Source organism: Dermacentor variabilis, unplaced genomic scaffold (genome assembly GCF_050947875.1).
Source record: "Dermacentor variabilis isolate Ectoservices unplaced genomic scaffold, ASM5094787v1 scaffold_17, whole genome shotgun sequence".
Taxonomy (NCBI): domain Eukaryota; kingdom Metazoa; phylum Arthropoda; class Arachnida; order Ixodida; family Ixodidae; genus Dermacentor; species Dermacentor variabilis.
In genome coordinates, this window is record NW_027460335.1 from 4,344,699 (window position 1) to 4,365,225 (window position 20,527).

At 46.9% G+C, this 20,527-nt stretch overlaps 1 protein-coding gene across 5 annotated transcripts in view; it reads left to right on the forward strand.

Moving 5' to 3' along the window:
- LOC142568142 (uncharacterized) overlaps positions 1–20,527 on the forward strand; it is a 322,514-nt gene that overhangs the window by 136,300 nt on the left and 165,687 nt on the right. For 4 of the 5 annotated variants that reach the window (XM_075678214.1, XM_075678212.1, XM_075678213.1 and 1 more), the window contains exons 8-13: positions 6,754–7,870; positions 9,674–9,808; positions 10,863–11,111; positions 11,829–12,092; positions 12,739–12,868; positions 14,662–14,714. In XM_075678214.1, the coding sequence (XP_075534329.1) occupies positions 6,754–7,870; positions 9,674–9,808; positions 10,863–11,111; positions 11,829–12,092; positions 12,739–12,868; positions 14,662–14,714 (1,948 nt within the window). The remainder of the gene's footprint in view (positions 1–6,753; positions 7,871–9,673; positions 9,809–10,862; positions 11,112–11,828; positions 12,093–12,738; positions 12,869–14,661; positions 14,715–20,527) is intronic. The other variant, XM_075678216.1, reaches the window with a different exon arrangement.

The window sequence follows — 20,527 nt, forward strand, 5'->3', positions numbered from 1 at the left end:
GTACAATTTGCAGCGACGCAGCTAAGCAGAAATCTGAAAACTCTACGCCTCGACCAATCGTTTACTTGACCTCGAAATTCCATTATTTATATTTATTTATTTATTTATTTATTTATTTATTTATTTATTTATTTCGTTAGTTATTCATTTATTTATTTATTTCAAAGTACCGTACAGAGTGCAGCGGTGGCGTAGAGGTAGAACACCCGCCTTGCGTGCAAGAGGTCCGTGGTTCCAATCCTGGTGCCGCGCAATTTTCCACCGGATTAAAGAAAAAAATCCGCGTGTTGATAAAATTGCATAAACAGGCCTGGAGTGTGGCCTGATCCCGGTGACCAGAACCGGTAACGCACTCCCTCACTTCTATGAAGACGTGGAATCGGCGATGGGTAAAGTGAAAACAAAATACACTATACTGATGGGCGACATCAACGCCAAGGTAGGCAAGAAGCAGGCTGGAGACAAGGCAGTGGGTGAATATGGCATAGGCACTAGGAATAGCAGGGGAGAGTTATTAGTAGAGTTGGCGGAACAGAATAATATGCGGATAATAAATACCTTCTTCCGCAAGCGGGATAGCCGAAAGTGGACGTAGAGGAGCCCGAACAGCGAGACTAGAAATGAAATAGACTTCATACTCTGCGCTAACCCTGGCATCATACAAGATGTGGACGTGCAAAGCAAGGTGTGCTGCAGTGACCATAGGATGGTAAGAACTCGAATTAGCCTAGACCTGAGCTGGGAACGGAAGAAACTGGTACACAAGAAGCCAATCAATGAGTTAGCGGTAAGAGGGAAAATAGAGGAATTCCAGATCAAGCTACAGAACAGGTATTCGGCCTTAACTCAGGAAGAGGACTTTATTGTTGAAGCAATGAATGACAATCTTGTGGGCATCATTAAGGAGCGTGCAATAGAAGTCGGTGGTAACTCCGTTAGACATGATACCAGTAAGCTATCATCATCATCATCATCATCATCAGCCTGGTTACGCCCACTGCAGGGCAAAGGCCTCTCCCATATTTCTCCAACAACCCCGGTCACGTACTAATTGTGGCCATGCCGTCCCTGCAAACTTCTTAATCTCATCCGCCCACCTAACTTTCTGCCGCCCCCTGCTACGCTTCCCTTCCCTTGGGATCCAGTCCGTAACCCTATCCGTAAGCTATCACAGGACACGAAAGATCTCATCAAGAAACGCCAATGTATGAAAGCCTCTAACCCAACAGCTAGAATAGAACTGGCAGAACTTTCGAAGTTAATCAACAAGCGTAAGACTGCCGACATAAGGAAGCATAATATGGATGGAATTGAGCACGCTCTCAGGAACGGAGGAAGCCTAAAAGCAGTGAAGAAGAAACTAGGAATTGGCAAGAATCAGATGTATGCGTTAAGAGACAAAGCCGGCAATATCATTACTAATATGGATGAGATAGTTCAAGTGGCTGAGGAGTTCTATAGAGATTTATAAGTACCAGTGGCACCCACGACGATAATGGAAGAGATAATAGTCTAGAGGAATTCGAAATCCCACAGGTAACGCCGGAAGAAGTAAAGAAAGCCTTCGGAGCTATGCAAAGGTTGAAGGCAGCTGAGGAGGATCAGGTAACAGCAGATTTGTTGAAGGATGGTGGGCAGATTGTTCTAGAGAAACTGGCCGCCCTGTATACGCAATGCCTCATGACTTCGAGCGTACCGGAATCTTGGAAAAACGCTAACACAATCCTAATCCATAAGAAAGGGGACGCCAAAGACTTCAAAAATTATAGACCGATCAGCTTGCTGTCCGTTGCGTACAAAGTATTTACTAAGGTAATTGCAAATAGAATCAGGAACACCTTAGACTTCTGTCAACCAAAGGACCAGGCAGGATTCCGTAAAGGCTACTCAACAATAGACCATATTCACACTATCAATCAGGTGATAGAAAAATGTTTGGAATATAACCAACCTTTATATATAGCTTTCAGTGATCACGAGAAAGCATTTGATGCAGCCGAAACCTCAGCAGTCATGGAGGCATTACGGAACCAGGGTGTAGAAGAGCCGTATGTAAAAATACTGAAAGATATCTATAGCGGCTCCACAGCCACCGTAGTCCTCCATAAAAAAAGCAACAAAATCCCAATAAAGAAAGGCGTCAGGCAGGGAGACACGATCTCTCCAATGCTATTCACAGGGTGTTTACAGAAGGTATTCAGAGACCTAGATTGGGAAGAATTGGGGATAAGAGTTAATGGAGAATACCTTAGTAACTTGCGATTCGCTGATGATATATCCTTGCTTAGTAACTCAGGGGACCAATTGCAATGCATGCTCACTGACCTCGAGAGGCAAAGCCGAAGGGTGGGTCTAAAAATTAATCTGCGCAAAACTAAAGTAATGTTTAACAGTCTCGGAAGAGAACAGCAGTTTACGATAGGTAGTCAGGCACTGGAAGTGGTAAGGGAATACTTATACATATACTTAGGGCAGGTAGTGACTGCGGATCCGGATCATGAGAATGAAATAATCAGAAGAATAAGAATGGGTTGGGCTGCGTTTGGCAGGCATTCTCAGATCATGAACAGCAGGTTGCCATTATCCCTCAAGAGAAAAGTTTATAACAGCTGTGTCTTACCAGTACTCACGTACGGGGCAGAAACCTGGAGGCTTACAAAAAGGGTTCTACTTAAACTGAGGACGACGCAACGAGCTATGGAAAGAAGAATGATAGGTGTAACGTTAAGGGATAAGAAAAAAGCAGATTGGGTGCGGAAACAAACGCGAGTTAATGATATCTTAGTTGAAATCAAGAAAAAGAAATGGGGAGGGGGGGCATGAGCAGGACACGTAATGAGGAGGGAAGATAACCGATGGTCATTAAGAGTTACGGAATGGATTCCAAGGGAAGGGAAGCGTAGCAGAGGGCGGCAGAAAGTTAGGTGGGCGGATGAGATTAAGAAGTTTGCAGGGACAACATGGCCACAATTAGTACATGACCAGGGTAGTTGGAGAAATATGGGAGTGGCCTTTGCCCTGCAGTGGGCGTAACCAGGCTGATGATGATGATGATGATGATGATGATGATGACGATGATGATGATGATGATGATGATGATGATGATGATGATGATGATGATGATGATGATGATGATGATGATGATGATGATGATGATGATGATCGTACAGCCCCAAGGGGAGCATTGAGTAAGGGGGGCGTCATTGAACAAATTACAAGAGAAAACAGATATATGATTCCTAAAAACGCGAGAGCTAAATATGTTTATAATGATCACGTGCTTGCAAAACACTGTTACAAATAAAAACGCTAAATCAGTACAAAGAATTGTCAAGAAAGGAATGAGAAGTGCAGTTCACGGTAACATAAAAAGCGACGTATCACTCGCGCAAAATAACGTACATAGTGTGAAACAACAACAACAAAGAAAGAAAAGGACATGGCACATATGTGACACGTATTATATGACATGACATGTAGCTGTATACCGTGCTCGTCGTACCCAATCTAATGCCGAAAACGCCGTACGTCGACGTTCGCAGCCAAAGTGCGTATAGGATATTTAACGCATGTTGCATCAGCGCTAATTATTATTGCGCTCTTTTATCTTGGGGAAATTGTTATTAACTAGAACTGATGAGACATGCATATCCATGTGGAAACGCCCCTCGTAAACTTGGTTCCCTTTACGAAATCAAATGGTGAATAAATAATTTCCTTTTGCTCGATAGTTTAGCTATGCGGCGAATGTCACGTGACAATTTCTACCTTTCGATGTATCCTGGCCAGACCAAGTTATAAAATACCACATTTACGTCTACTTGAATCCCATGTGTTTTCGTGCTTTTGGAATATCGCAGTGCAACTCCAGCTTAGTGGACAGCATATTCCTTAATGTGCTTTGCCGAAATCCCCAAAGCGATGCACGCTACAAAGCCGAAGTTATAGAGCGATGCTCCGAAGTCGTCCTACGACAAAACTACTGAATCAAGCTATACATGCGGATGTACCCAATGCCACTGTTCAGTAATATAGCTCACTGAAGAGACCGCAGTGTCCACCAAATTCAAGAAATACCTATCTCGTGAGTACTGAAGCTCTTAAAATGCGTATAATATATATATATATATATATATATATATATATATATATATATATATATATATATATATATATATATATATATATATATATATATATATATATATATATATATATATATATATATACACACACACACACACACAAGCAAAGTGCCTCGAGTGGCTAGTTGCGCGGTAATTTTGCGTGTATTCGCGGGCTCCTTTCCCGCTCGGAAAAGCACTTTTACGTAGCACGTATCGAGCAACAGAAAACTGTATCGGGAGTTTTTCATGTTGCTCTACAATTTTCTCATTGACACTTTTCATCTAATTCAAATATTTGAGAAGTTGATTAATTAATTTAGATTAATTATCTAATTAGGGGGTTCGAGAACAATAACGTGAATATATCCAAGCGACTGCAAGCAATATTACCTTCGTTCTGTCCAGCTACGTGGCATTTGCATATGTTTAATGTTTTGCTCAAGTTACGTGGGACACTCTGCATATGATGCACTAAATATAAGTATGTCTATATAATATCTAACCTGTCTAATGTTCACTGCAAACAAAATTATTTCCTCGTATAACGTGTCGTTCTTTGATAATACTATTTTCACCTCGAAAACCACACTTCATACGCACACACACGTTTCATGAGCCAGTCACAGCAAGAATGCTTCACTTTATGTAGATGTCAACTAGAGTTGGGAGTCTGCCTGTATCTTTCTTTTATGCGTAATTGCTACAGAAGACGTGTACTTCTGTTTTATTCGGGTTAAAACAAACGTATACTCCTTGCAAGAACTTTGTCGAGTGAAATGCGCGAATAAATTTCATCTATGCGCTAAAGTGGAGACCAACTGAGGTACCGCATTTGACGGTAAAACCAATACAGACCTGCTTTATGGACACAATACTCATTCACTATGCTGCCTGAAAATGTTAGGTGTCGAAAGCTCGTTGGCCATGGATGACCTTTTGACCTCCACTTAATTTGTCCGCCACACTGCGCTTCTAATAAGACAAGAAAATGACACCCTCTTCCATTTTTGCTTTGTTCGATGCTTTAATACGGTCGCTTTTTTGTGTTGTGGATTCCGTTGCCATGGATTGCGCATCGGCAAAAAAAAAAACGAAGATGAAGAAAAAGCAAACTGAAGTCAAGACAGGCTTGAGCGACTCTAAAAACAATCTTCCAAAGTGTTTACATATGATTAGCTTACTTTTTTTTTTTTTTTTTTTTTACGGGCGTCATCGCTTCAGTCTTCGCTCTTGCACGAAATTTATGACGCCGCTGTTGATGTTTTTTTTTCTCTGTGGCCTTTCTTATGGCTCGCATGGCAGCAAGTCGCGAAAAATGGATCGTGATTTTTTTCGCCGTAACGTGATTATCATTTTTCTTGAGTTGTGCTCCCTCGGCGGACGGACAGGTCATAGATCTTAAACCAAATCAGCCCTTTTCTCCCATCCTTTTTTTTTCTTTTTCTTTTCTTTTAGCGCGGAAAATGAAGTGCATTTTTTTCAGGGTCTTATGAGAACCAAGCCTTATCGCTGCCATTTTTCACGTAACTCAAGCAGACTTTCGCTGAATATCTTTACCGTATATTATTATCGTCTGTGGACAAAACTCCGGTTGCTGATCGCGGCCCTTCGTCGTAAAACAAAGAAATTCGCGGCATTGTTCATCTGACGATATCTCTTTCTGTGTTTGCATTAGGCTTTTTGTACACGGTGCTCCCTTACTTAGGCCTTCGCTAGAAACACTTTTGATAAAGGACTTCTTTCTCCTAAATCAAGCGTATGATATACTCCATGAACCGTAAAACTGTTCTTTAGACGACAATGAATTGCGGCGGTAAAGATTCGAGTTAAGAGTATCGGGTTTACATTAGTGTTATCGCTAGGCTAGCTCTGCAAGTTTTGTTTTATTATGTGTATGCGTGTGTTTCGCGATTATAAACTATTATATTTAGTTTTGTGACTTGCGCCTAATCGCTGAATTCGCAGGATGCGCTGCTTTTGTGATATTTTCTCGCTTTTTTTTCACTTTTTACTATTTCAGCACAATATTGATCAATAGTTTATTCCCATAATGCTATCATATCAACCCGCCTTATCGTCCTTTAATCATTGAACAAATAATTATTTATGGCGAAGCCGCCGGATCAATAGTGAATCAATCCACGAAATTTCGTGCTGTCATATGCTTCATTTTTCATAAAGCACAGCATTAATAGAAATTTATCTACACTGAGAATACAACTTCACGGCGTCTAAAAGTACGAATTTGTATTGATTGATTGATTGATTGATCGATTGATTGATTGATTGATTGATTGATTATAATTTATCCTTTCATTATGGCATAAGTTTATAATACTGTGCATCACATCAATATGATGTAGATGTGGTTAGGTTTAGTTCAAGAATCAGGCGGAGAGAAGCCTTTGCCTATAGTTACTTATTGCTGGGACACCCTGTATTTCATATCTACGTGACATCTGTTCTCAGCCTTTTGGCTTCGATTGCACTTTATAGTGTCGAATACTCTATGCTCGAACATCACTCTATGCTTCGAACATAAAGCGCCTTTGATGGCTCACTTAAAATCGTGCGGATGATGAGAGCGGCCATTCTGAATGCACGTGCTCCTCTCGATTTTGCGCAGCTTCGACGACAGCAGCTCCATCAGCAGCGGTCTGAGCGACACGTTCGCCGAGCTGAGCACCAACGACAACCTGACCGACTCGTCGCTCAGCTCGGACCCGTACGGATGCCTCAAGCGGCGTCCCCACCACCCGGGCATGGCGCCGTCGGGCACATCCGGGGCAGCCTGCAACAAGGGCGTGCCGGACAGGTCCAACCGAAAGACGTCAGACCACCACTCTTCCGGTTCCGCCATCGTGGGCGGGGGTGGCGGCGGCATGCTGCCCACGACGACGTCCATCCGGAGCAGGAACGCGAACGTAAAGAAGACGGACAGTTCCATGCAGACGGACTCGAGCGCCCTCATGCAGCAGGGAGGGGGCGCGGTGCCCCCTCACCTGCAGTCGTCGGCAAACTGGAAGAAGTACGTCCAGCAGCAGGACTTGCAGCACCAGCAGTCCAAGACGAACTCCACGGAGTCACTCAAGTCCAAGGATAGCAAGAGGAGTGGTGGACAGTCGTCGTCGAGCAAGTTAGGCAAGTCCGCGGACAGCAACCGCCACGACGTGATCCACTCCAAGAGTGGCAAGTCCAGGACAGGCTCCTCTTCCTCCGGAAGCGGAGAGACCAAGTTGAGGTCCTTTTCCGCCGACACGGCCATGATTGGAAGCGACCTGTCGCTGGACAAGATGCGGACCTCCTCCGCCGCCGGCATAGGGACGCCCGTCAGGTCTTCCGGCATAGAGTACGCGTCTACGGCGGTGGTGGTGACGAACCGGAAGCTTCCGGGAAGGCCGTCCAACGTCTCCGGCGCGGGACCTCCCTCCGCGTGCATGATGGTCCCCGGGAAGCGTCCCTCCAGCACGGCGTCTTCCGGAAGTGGCCGCAGCGGCGGCAGTTCCCAGGCGAAGAAGGACGGCTCGGCGGAACTGGACCAGCAGTGCCGGACGTCCAGCCTGACGAGGACGGGCGAGCTTTCTCGTGGAACCAGCCGCTCGTCGCTCGAGCGCAAAGCCAAGGTGTCTGGAAGTACGCAGACCGGGCCCGGCGTCAACGACATGTTCGTGTCCGCCCACTCGGACTCGGAGTACTGTTCGCTGGGCAGGTCCTCGGGGAAGCATGCCAAGCAGTACATTCAGGTTAGTGCGTGAGAACACCTCCGTGCATCAACTTATTGATTGACTGAGGATAAGTTATTCAGGTGATCAATGGGTATATAACGTCTTTGTTATGACGATGTGCAAAATTCCGTAAGTAGGCTTTCCCACAGATCTAACATGCGCTGACTAATATGGCCACGTTCCCTCTAGTAGCACTGTTAAAGCTCATACACGCGTATTGAAAGCTTGGGCAATGCGGGGTATGGAGCCTGACATAAACGATGTCACCGACACGACTGAGGTCCGCCATTTTGGCTACGTCCAGCTAGCTGTGTGGAGAAGCACACTTGGAGGCTTTGCATATCGTCATCCGTGTACATCAAATTACCATAGCGCGGGTCCAAAATTTGAATTGCGCCACGAATTCCTCCGAACATAAGGATGGCGATGACTTAACGACGTCTATAGAGTAAGTTTTCGTTGCAACATCGCCTGTGTGCCACAACCGGCACGCATTTCAGTGGTGGCATATTTTTCGCAGTTCGCATCTGTTTGGCGTATTTTGGCAATAAGCAAACATATTTAGTGGAGAAAAGCAAATGTTCAAAGCGGAATTTGTTTTTCCGCGTTCGAAAGTAGTCCTTTTTTGTGCCATACTTTTTCTTTACTAAATCACTATAATCAGTGCAAGAACATAATGCCAGAGAGAGAGAGAAAGAGAGAGAATAGGAGGTGAAAGGCGGAGAGATTAACCAGAGTTAACTGTCCACTTGACAACCGTGCACTGGTGGAAGAGGTAGAAAAGATGGGGAGGAAAGAAGAGAAGACATGAAAAGAATTTGTCCCCACAAACGCTATTAAGGGGTTTCACAGCTATCTTCCATACAGTTCCGATGGTCCTAAAGAAAACACAGTATTGTCTTTAGTGCAACTCGGGCGGACGTCGGCTGGGGCCAACGTCCGAGGAATCCACTTTCGGTTGCGGGACGATTCTTACGTTTGTTGAGCCCTCTCTGCTCAACGCCAGAAATCTCCATGATGCTGCTGGAGCGGTCGTATCGCTTGAAACAGCATTATCTTACTTACCATGAGCTTCCCTAAAGCAATTGCGTTACTTTATTCCGTTAATAAAGGCCACTTGGCTCAGCCGGGAGCAGATGTTCGGCTTGCAGCTGCGGCAAGTTGTCTTTCTGCTGCGATAGCGCGGCCGGGCGGGCCCTGTGCTGAAGGCGGTCCGCGATGCGGACAGAGTGCGTCGAGTGGTGATAGCTTCGTGTGCGCTCCGTTCCCGCCGCCTAGATCGGGTTGAAGCGAGAGGCAGCACGAAGGTGAATTAGTTCGCTCCTGCAGCTGCCCGTCTTCCGCACTTCAGCGAATTGACAGCGAGTATGTGCGATCATCGAGCGAGACGTGTTCATGTTTGCCTGTGTGCGCGTGGCACCGTGCTTGTTGATTTAATTAGTTAGCGAATGTTTACAACTTTATACGGGCGACAAAAACTACTATTCTTTCTTCATATAGCTGTCTGCTATAATTTGCTATCGCAATCGATGCTTCGCCTTTCGATCGAAACTGCCACTTTATTCTTTTAAGCTTGCACTTCCACATTTTTTTCATTATTTTCTACATCTCAGTTAAAAAGACCTCGTTTCGCTGTCTTCATGGTCTGTTGGTCCAATTCCGATTTGGGAGCTCAGAGCCTGTGCGTTCAGAAATGTCGTCAAATATTTAGGAGAATTAATAAATGCCTCTTGTGCAAATATATTTTGTTTGTTTGTTTGTTTGTTTTGATTTGTTTTTGATTCGCTAGTGTGCGATGTCAAATGAACTCGCCTTGCGCAGACCGCCTTTGGGCCCGGTGGTTCCCCCGCCTTGGGCACCATGCGGGAGCGCATCTACGGGACGAGAACGATGCTCAACGGGTCGCCGCCTTCGTACGTCTCCAATTCAGATTACGTCCTTCTTTCTGGCTTCCAGGTGAGTGGAGAATCATTACATTAAACTTGCAAACATACATAAACACAACACTTGCGCAGAGAGAAAGCGCGGCCTCCCACTAGGAGAGAAAGAAATAAGGGGAGGAGGGAGGGAATGCAAAAAAAAAAAAGAAGCTGATAAAGAAGACGAATGCACTCCAAAACACATCACATCACAGGTCGCGTATGAGCACTAAGGACGTCAGTCGAGTAACGTGATTGACAAGACCTGTAGCGCAGCTTTTTGAGCCTCACTTCGGGTTGAAGTTTCACTTTTCGGAAATAAAAAGAAATTGTTGAGAGCAGTTCCAGAAATATGAAGCTGCTGGATAAAGCGATGGGCAGTCGTGTATTTCATGATTATTTCTGCTCCCCGGTGCGAACCAATCGAAATTATATTTTGATTTTAGGGCACGCCCTCACTAAGTGCAGGCGTTCATAAAAAAAATAATGCGCATTTGATCGCTGTGGCGTGTCTCACTGCGTTGGGCGTAGCTTCGTTACATTAGTATCAATCCAATCGACCAAAAGAATTTCTCCTTCACAGCGCTTTTGTACACTATAGGAAGCTATACTTAGCATTTACACTGGTTCTTGTGAAGCTTTCTAGAGCCATCTGTGTCGCATATGTCTAACCATGCATGCAGTAAAAAAAAAAAAAAAAGATAAGGAAAGGCTAAAAAGAGGTAAAGGATAAAAGGCACCACTGAAGTCCCACAGGTAACGGTCATCGCTCGCTTTGTGCATGCTAAGTGCGGCGCCGCGAAACCACGCCGCAGTGCACTCGGGGACTTCACCAAGGCTCATAGCGCCTGCACTTTCTTAGCGCGATATCATCAACGAGCGCCTGAAGCGGCGATTGATGAGCAACAGAGGGGGAACATCAGCGGCACCTTTTGCGGGAGACACCCGATTTTGCCATAGCGAGTCGTTAGAGTTACAATTTGATGCGGACACCTTCAATAATTGTTCTTTTCTGGCATCACCCGCCGCGTTGAAATCGCTCGTTGTCTTACTCGGTCCGAACTGATTTCACCGCCTCTCCTTTCGCGCAGCACGGCACGGCCCCGCTGCGGGACCGGCCGCGCCTGTCGGTGCCGTCGGCCAAGGGCTCCGAGAGCGATAACTACATGACGCTGGACCACTCGAGCCCGTACGCGTGGCTCCGGCACAGCCCGACCTCGGGCTCGGCGTCCGTCGCCTCGGCCCCCGTGGGCCGGAGTCCATTCGCGGCCGGCGCGGGCATCGCCGAGGCCGACAGCATGGAGTCCCTGTCTTCCACGGCGTCCAGCGCCCACGGACAGGTGAGGCAGGGCGGCACGGGTCGGTCGGCTAGTCCGACGCTGGCGTCTCTGCACGTGCTACCCTGAGGGAGCAGATTGGCGCAGAGGCCCGCCATCTTGCGTGCACACTGAACAGGTCATAGCTGCAGACTGGTTACGATATGGCCTATATGGAGGGATGCGACCATCTTCTCGTCGCAATCGCATTAATGTTAGTTTCATAATTGCGCATATTGAAAGTACGCGCGTCTAGTACATGCACTGAATATGCTTTGTAACTGTGATTAAATAAGTTACCGCTTCGTTTGGAACGTATATATCACACGTCCACTCCGTTTACAGAATATTAAAATGCTTAGGGTTGGCAAGAGGAAGAAGAACCGAATAAATTTGGACTGCGAGCATTGAAGAGGTCATCGCACAAGTTATACATATTATACTGCACGTTGGATCTATTTCAAGTCACCAGACGGGCCCTCGGGTTCTCTAGTTTATTTCTTGTCATTTTCGTTTGTGTTCGCTGCTTCACACGTGACTTTGGACTTAGGCTTAACCATAGCATACCTGCTATACACATGCATAGCAAGACCAACCAGATGAGGCTCGCAGCTTGAACTAACCCCCTCCTTCTATGCGTTTCCTCCTCCCGTGTCTCCTCCCCTGTACCCTAACATGCCCCGCACCTTCCACATACTCCGTCCCCAATATCCCCTTCCCCACCCCCACCCTCGAGTGTAGTGGTCGTCTGTGATGTTATCCCCTGGCGGGACGCCCGAACTGTCCGGTCGACGACGCCGTCGCGTCGCCGACGTCATCGTGTCCGGCACCGCCACCTGCCCCGGCCGCATAGGCCGCTCCCCGGGCTCCTCTTCGCGGTCGGCCAGCAGCGCCCCGCAGACCCCGCCCGAAGACGACGACGAGCACAGCTGCTGCCCCAGTCCCGCCCCGGAACCCCCCGCAGCCCGAACCCCCTCCTGCCCCCCGTCGCCCCTGGGGCGACAGGTATACACGCACGGTCATCCGCAGCATGCCCGAGCACCTTTCCACTTCCTTCACTCTGCACGACACCCTTTCCTCTTCCCGGTCTCAACATCGGAGAAGGTTGCCGAGCGGGCACGAACGCCGACAGGATCCAACTTGCAGCACTGTATGCTTTGACGACCATAGGCATATGCAACAAAAGCATACGCGCATGGCCGCTCTCGCGCCTAGACTGGCCACAGAGTATTAAACGATGGCGAAGCCCAATCCTCTTCGCTTCCTTCTCCGAATTGACACCTGATCACCTCCCTCCACCTCTCCCTATACGCTGGCTTTCCGTAGGCGGCAGTGCGCGAATATGCCGTAGTGGTAGCGCCGTAGTGTATAGTACCACGCGTCAAGGCAAGCACTATGCCCTTCACGTAGGCTCAATGCGCACGACGAAAAAAGTAGATATGCGCCTTTGCGCGTGATGCTTTTGCCCGTAGGCATGTGGTAGCGTGCAACATTATAGCTATAGTGGAACATTATTTCTAGCGATCAGTCCAGTCTCACTCTGGCGTTATAGTTTGCGCCTATATGTACTACGAGGCAAAAGAAACTTGTGCTTGCCAGCGGCGCGCCGTGCTTGCACGGTTCTTTCGTGACCTGGAATCCGCCAACGCAGGCTGCCTCCCGGTACATGTACCTGTCGTCGCCGCTGCACAGCGCTGCCTCCATGGGCACACGCAACTCCATGAGCATGTCCCACTACGCCAGCGGCCTCGTCTCCAAGATGGCCAACAAGGACGACGACGGTGAGCGACGCCCAGTTGTACGCACTATCGTGCGTGCCGCACTTTGTAAGAAAAGAAGCTTAGTAAAAGATTAATTACTGCAGCAGTCACTCCATCTCAAAGACCCTCGCTAACGTTTTCACTAGCTGAATGTTCACGCAAGAGGACGCACAGATACACCGAGGTCAGTTTAGTACATCTGGGCTCCATATTCCATGCCGCAGAGTTCCCTGCATGCTCAGAACAATAGGGGAAGATTTTGCGCTGCAGTCGTTCTATAGCCGGTGTGGAAAACAATGACATTTTGGCACCATAATATGGGGGCGGCTACTGCTTTTCGTATGAGAAACATGGAAATTTATCAAAGAAGCACGTCATAAAATGACGTTACTATCAATTCTCGAAGGACGAAATGTCGCAACGCAGAAATTCAGCTCAATGTTTTTGTAAATGTCGTAAGAACAGTTTGCTCGATGGAAACAACACTTGTATGGATTAAATAGATTCAATGTGCTCGTTGCTTATGCCTGCACTGAAAAGTACTTGAAACGGTCCACTGACGATTTCAGAACACACTGTGGGTGCCAAAAAAGCGAAGCCGGCTGGCGCAACCAGACAGCATTGGGCGCGTGTTATTTATTTCACTCAAAATAGTTGTTACTGCTCGTCGGTGCCACCCGCATAGCACGAAAACATATAATTGCGTTTTGCAGCATAGCTTATTCACAACGAGCTCTCGCGCACAGTGGTGGACCTGGCTTTGAAACACTCTTGGGGGGGGGGGGGGAGGGGGGGGGGTAAACCTTCGGTGATAAGACGCCTGATGTTTCCATATAGGCTTCCCTTCTTGATGATCTTGTTTGCGCGGCAGAGGGCGCAGCCGGTGTTATTGGAACGACCTCAGTGAAGGTCACATCTGTTATCCAGCCATAATCAGTCGCGCATTACCTTCCTTCTATTGTTCACCATGAGAAGCACGTTGTCTAACGTTTCTTTTGTTCTGCGCTGGCACGCAATACCGTTTTTTCATTCATGTCACCTTGTTACCCTTGGCAGCAGCTCTCGGACATGCAATTGAAAATAAATGATAACATTATACTTGTGATGCCCAACGCTATGCATGCTACGCCGAGTTTCATACACCAGAATTTAATTTTAAGCATGGAAAGCTTATCGCTTAGCATGTAGTTGCGTCTTTGATGCGCAAGAGCGCGTTTTCAGTTGTCGACAGTTCCTTAAACCAATTACTAAATAATTATTTACTCTAGTAGTCATCTTTGAAATCGAATAATAAATCATTGCTTATTGTGCAAGTGCACCCCGTATGTCCAGAAATAAAGGCATGCAAACTGCTAATTTTCCTCGATGTGGAAGTGTGTTTGGGTCTTATGGGGTTATGTCGTGTATACAGACGTATTCATTTTGCAGTTGAGCAGTGCAGCTTGTAATTTATCTTGATATATGTTAGCGCAATTGAAAGGCAACACGCATGCATGAGGGCGAGACCGGCGCTCTTGTTTCCTCCTGGTGTGGTGACCTTTCATTCCGCTAAAGTGCATCAAGTTACCTGTTTAACGAGCACACCCAGCAACAAAATTTAATGACGTTTACTTGATGTTCGCTGCTCAGACGTCACCTTTTGTAGCACAAGTGTTCTCTTAAACAGGAAGAGTGTGCGTTAATCAATGTTTCATTCGTGGCTGTCTGCGGATACAAAGCACGGTTTATAATAATGGTTATGTAATGGTGTGCCGGTCGGAACATTGTGATAGTCCGACGCTCACGTTCTGTTTTCCCTCCCCTGTTACTTGCAGCCCACGGTTCGTCGCTGTCCTTGGTCTCCACAAACTCGTCGCTTTACTCCACGGTAAGCCCCTATGAGTAAACCGATGACGCTTGCAATTTTCTATAATTTATTAGGAAAGAGCGCTGACAGGGGACGCAACGCAGTGTTCTGTGCCTTCTGTTTCTGTGTTCTGCGTTCCGTGTTAGGTATTAAAGTATGCAGGGTACTTCGAACGAATGTAGCCACAAAACAATGCAAGTTCAGTACCATAGACACACCGAAATTAAATGAATTTTGAACATGTAGTACTTGTGAGTGCTAGGGTTAAACAAACGCGTTTCCTCCAGACAGCAGTCACAGCATCACTGGCGCACGTAGCCCTTCGCTGCTTACCTTCTGAAGGCTTTTTCGTAATTTAATTTCGAAATATCAGCGGCTTGATGCAGCCTTACATACGCCAATGTGAAAGAGTAAAAATGGGGGCTGTCTCCATCTTATGCCTGCAAATGTTCTAATCTCGCCACAGCATGTAGCTTTGTGTCGATCTTCACCGAGTCTCCCATTCCGCAGTAAGGTGTATATACTCGTATGTTACTCTAACAGATTGACGATGGGGGCGCATATAACGCATGCAGGTTAACTTCTCTATGAGCGTTAAATTACCTGCCCAACTTCGTTTCTCCATTGTAATCTCATCCTGTATACTTCAAATTTTATTTCCATATATGTATATATCTACGCCCCTTTTCTGACCTATCCGTACTGCCGTCTTTTCTAAATCTATGCCTATCATTTCTCGTTCTATCGTGGCTTGAAATGGAACGAAGACTAATAGGCGTCACAACAAGCCACCCAAGTTACTAGCCACAGAAAACACCGATGGCAAACTTTCACTCGGGCTTGTTGATCTGTCACGATTATCCGTACAAAATGATAAACAATGAACAAGTGGTGGGACACAGCGCTGTGCGTCGTGCACTCTTCCTTTTGTACTGCAGCACACTGCCGCGTCAGCTCTTCCTGTGGGAGAAAGAGAAAAACGGACGGCATAAAGGTTAACCAAATGGACGTCCGGTTTGCTACCCTGCATGGAGAAAAGGGGAAAGGGGATTCAAAGAAGAAAGGAGAAGGCGAAGAGAGAGATAGTTAACACGCACCGTAATAGGCCTACGTTGCCTGCAAGCGACTTTCCAAGTCATCTGATATTTAAAAAGTTCACCGACGATTATGATACTTCCTAGTGCGAAATTTCAGCGTAGCTGTATACGTGTTTTCATTTCACGGTATATTGGCTGTGCGGACAATCTGTCTCGTTCGGCCCGTTGAAAACGAAGCGCTGTGCTGCGCGACGGACTCGCTAATAGGGAGATCGCAAGAGGTTGCGCATGGGTGACGCATGGGCACCATTTACAGCAGCCGCCGCAGACAGACCTCCGCTCATGCAGCGCTTTGTTTCCATACGGACGGCGCGCGCTACTCTCTCGCCATCTCGTACCCATCGTCGTCGCAAAGCGAGTCTTGCGCGGCAGTATGCTTTTCTTCTCGCGTTGTCGCAATACCCTCCTCCTCCGCTTTCCTCCTTGCCCTCTCTTCGCTATCACAGTATTTCATCTCCCCCTGCCCTCCACGTTGGCTTTCATCCTTCGCTGTTTTCGTTCGCTCGGTTACGAGGGACAACGCCGACGCTCGCCGCAGGAATGGGCACCTATAGAAGCTGCGCTATCAAAATTGATGACAGCACGCGTAGCTCTCTAGGTCGATGACGGTCGGGGCCAAGCACCCAGAATCTTTGTCTCGTCAGAGGGTGGACCGTCCATTTGACTGAGTGCGCTCCAAAGACGCCTGCGTTGGACGTCAAAGCGGGTGCAGTGGCAAAGGAGGTGCTCTGTGGTCTCCTCACTGTTATAGTGGTCGCATATTAGGGGAGAGATTGTGGTTGAGATAGTGATGATACGAGCTTACATTACATCTTGAACTGTGCCTTGCTTCCATATGAGGGCTCACTTGTCTCACATGTTGAGCAAATCCGCTTTTGCCGTTGCTTCCGGTGGGTTCGCAACTGATCTTACCAAGTCACTCACTGACACGGATTGTCAAAGACGCAACGCGCGGGATGATGTCACCGATGCGCCAAGGTGTCGGGCACCGTCCGTGTTCGAGAGCACCTAGCCCTCTACTGCCCTGGCAAGCTTTAAGTGGCAACTATGACGAAATCATCAGAAGCCAACGAACAAAGACACCAAGGACAGCGCAAGGGGAATTACTTGTACTTACTAATTGAATTAAAGAAATTATAAATCAATGAGTGAAAGTGGATGAGAATACAACAAGTGGGGAACGATCCCACATTTTCGCATTACGCGTGCGATGCTCTCTTCGCTATCGCAGTCTTTCATCTCCCGCTGCGCTCCGCGTTGGCTGTCATCCTTCGCTGTTTTCGTGATGATCGTGATTTCGTAGAGCATCATCACACGCGTAATGCGAAGACGTGGGATCGTTCCCCGCCTGCGGCAAGTTGTTTTTTCGTCCACTTTCAATTCCATTAACTTCTCATTTCTTTAATTAGTGAGTAAAAGTAATTTTCCCTGTGTTGCCCTTGGTGTCTTTGTCGGCTTCTTATGATCTCATTAATAAACATCGCGTCCCTCGGTCAACCCCGTTTCTTCTTGTTAACTAGTAGGAAGTTATGTATTAACATTATCCTTAGCGTCAGCGGCGAGGGTAACAGTCAGAAAAGAAGGCGTCTGCTTTCTTTTGTGCCGTCTAAGGTTTGAGCTTACTAGGCCTTGCAAGTATAAACAAACTAGCCCAGCAACATTTCCTATTAACCGTCACGAATACATGACCCGTTAGGTGAACTGTATCGCTGTGCGATGATAGCACGTTGTAGACCTCAGCGGGGGAGAATTGCACATGTATTGCAATACACTCAACGACCGATTTTTCTGACGCCACGTTTTTCGAACACGCCTGATAATTCGGACGCCTTCGAGGCACCGCCAAGTGCGCCATAGAAATTTCGAACGCTGAAACCCGTTTGCTGTCCGATTTTACAGAGTTTTTGCCGTGATGGCAGGTTTGTAACAGCATTAACTGAAGCCACCATCGCCGCTTTTTTGATTATTTGGCAGGCTCAAACAAACGCTCTCGCACGCTGGTCCACTGGCAGCCGTAGTTGTAGTAGTAATTTTGTGCCGTCGTAAGGACCTACCTACTTCGACGTTCGCTACCAAGCTTCCTGCTGTTCGGTGCGGGTTTTGTCTTTTTTTTTATATATATAAAGAATTCGCCGCTGTTGGCAATGGCGCCGACTCCGCCTTCGTCGTCCTCGCCGCGTGCATCGGAGAGCGGAACGCACGGCACGGGTCCACAGCGTAACATAACGCCAGTTCCCGAAGGTCATGTTCACCGCAATACAGCTTTGCTACGCGGTCAAGCATACGCAACGTATTGCGGTGAAGCATACTTAGAGTGCAAAGATGCCATTATCTCGGGACATAAAATGTATTGCTTAATTATACATGTGCTCACCAGCCATCTCCTAACACAGTACGAGAACCGAGGCGCTTAATAATTGTGCTGTCAGGCCTATAAGGCTATTTCGGACGTGGCTGTGGCGATCTGGCGCTTTAGGACAGTAAAAGGCATGCATTCGTTTTTTTGTTCTTCTTTTTTTCGGACTTCCCACTTTTTGTACGTTTACTCAGTTCTTAAGGAGTAAAAAAAATAGTACGTTGACTGTATTACGTCTTTCTTGGGGGCGGGGGAGGACGGGGGGGCGGGGGGGGGGCTAATTTATGCGTGGCCTATAAGGAAAAGCACAGAAGGCAATAACCACGCAAAATGAAGACAATTCAGCGATCACGTAATTGTGTCTGGTTCTTGCCATCTTTGTCTCCTTTTAGCACTCTGTGATATATTTTATTTCTTTCCTTAATGACAAGTGCATGCGGTTACCCACCAGAGCAGTAGCGGTACACGTTTACGAAACAACATAAATAAACTTAAAAGTCGCTGTGATCGGCAGTCAATAAATCGAGTGATGCACCGAGTGTTGAGGCTCTCGGCCACAGAGTATTTTGTAAGTTGTGTTTTGGTGAGGAAAAATTATAGTTGCGAGAGTACGAAAAAGTTCCCTTGCCAGGACTTTATTTAGTCATTATATGGAAAGTATGTAAATATTTTACTACATAATCACAAAAAGAATGTTTGTGGGCGGACTGTGGACATATGGCCTGACGCATTCTGTTGACCAATGTCCATAGACATGTTGCAAACAGCCTTACTGAAATTATTTTAGACGTATAAAGCTAGAGAACATGAACCGTAAGATAAATATTGTTTATATAAACAGTTTGTATGCCTCACATGCCGTAATTGCGATGTTCTCTTCGAGTTCTTTTGACATAAATGGACTGCCTAAATTACTTCATAAGGGTATTTTGAGCTGCACAACACTTTTACGCGACGCGCTTGACCTTTAATAGACTGAGCATATTCGCTGAATAAAAACATTCGAATTCCTCTTCGAAACCTGTATGTAAGATCAGAACATCGGTAATTAGTTGCAACAGAAGGTAGCGCAAAAAAGTCTAATTGACATGGGAGAGTCCGCAGGACAAGCGCCGACTCACACACAATGTTTATTCACCGGCAAGGACCGCCGGATAAGAAGGAAACACACGTCACAAAGAGCACATGCGCAAAAGACAGGGCCATCTCAACGGTGTCTGCACGTACGCGTCAAGAAAAACCTTCTCTCCGTTGTGCAAGGTGACAGACGGTTCGCTGACAGCCGTTTTAATATCGAAGGAACGGGAGTGATTTTGCCAGCGATCCCGTCAGTGATCCACATTTCAATGCTCTGCATTTGCGAATATTCGTGTGACTACATTCACCGTTCCTGTATTACGCTGAGCGGCCACCGCTTCCACGGTAGCCTAGTTTGGTTCATAAATTAGGTAATCCTTATTTTCTTCCCGTAATTCATTTCATTAGGGTAAGTGTGCGCAGTCGACTGAGCGTAAGCTCACCTAAATACGCGCCTTCCCCACTTTGTCGGGCCTGCAGGCGCGGGGAGTGCAGGCACAGCGTCCCCGTCTGGAGTGGGCGGTCTGCTTTCTGAGAAAACTGGCCCCCTTTGTCGCGCGTATTTGCATGGCGACGCCCGATCCAATCGACCGCGCTCCGGAATCAAAGCGTGACTCACACGTCTTGCACCGGTGGCGGTGAATCAATAATCGCCACGACTGCTTCGTCGGGCTGCGCGCCGGATAAGAAGGCGCCTAATTGGGCAGCGCGAAAGAGCGGGTAATTTGCGGGCACCCGCATGTTAATGTTGAGTGGATGCAATATTTCTGGGCAGTTCTTCTTCGGTTTATTTTTTTTCGTATGGTCCTCAGAGGTAACGAAGAGAAATCTCGCATCATCTATCTGCGCGCAAATAAGACAGAATAAGTATAGAAAGGAAACCGTTTTATTATTATCCATATTACTAACAGGCCGCATAGAGCGAGGGACAAATTGAAGAAGACCTACACGACTTATGCGCCCTCGTCCAACGCCCCTGTTTCTAGACGAGTTGATGTATCGACTCGTCCAGCTAGTCAGTATCCTCGATTTCAAGTTCCCTAGTTGTAGTATATGTCCTTCATTGAGTAACGATTGGGAAAGAAAATTGTTGCCTCTGTCTTCTAGGCAAATGAATGCGCTTTTTTTTTAACGCGATCATGGTTAACGAATTCTCGTCCTTCCTGTGAGGAACTTTTCTCTGCTACCTTATGTGCCGTTAAGCACCCACGTTCTCTCAGCAAGATCCCTTCACTCTACAAATGGGGGTGCAGTACAACATTGTAATTTAAATCTACAATGTGATCGGGATTGTCCTGGCTGAC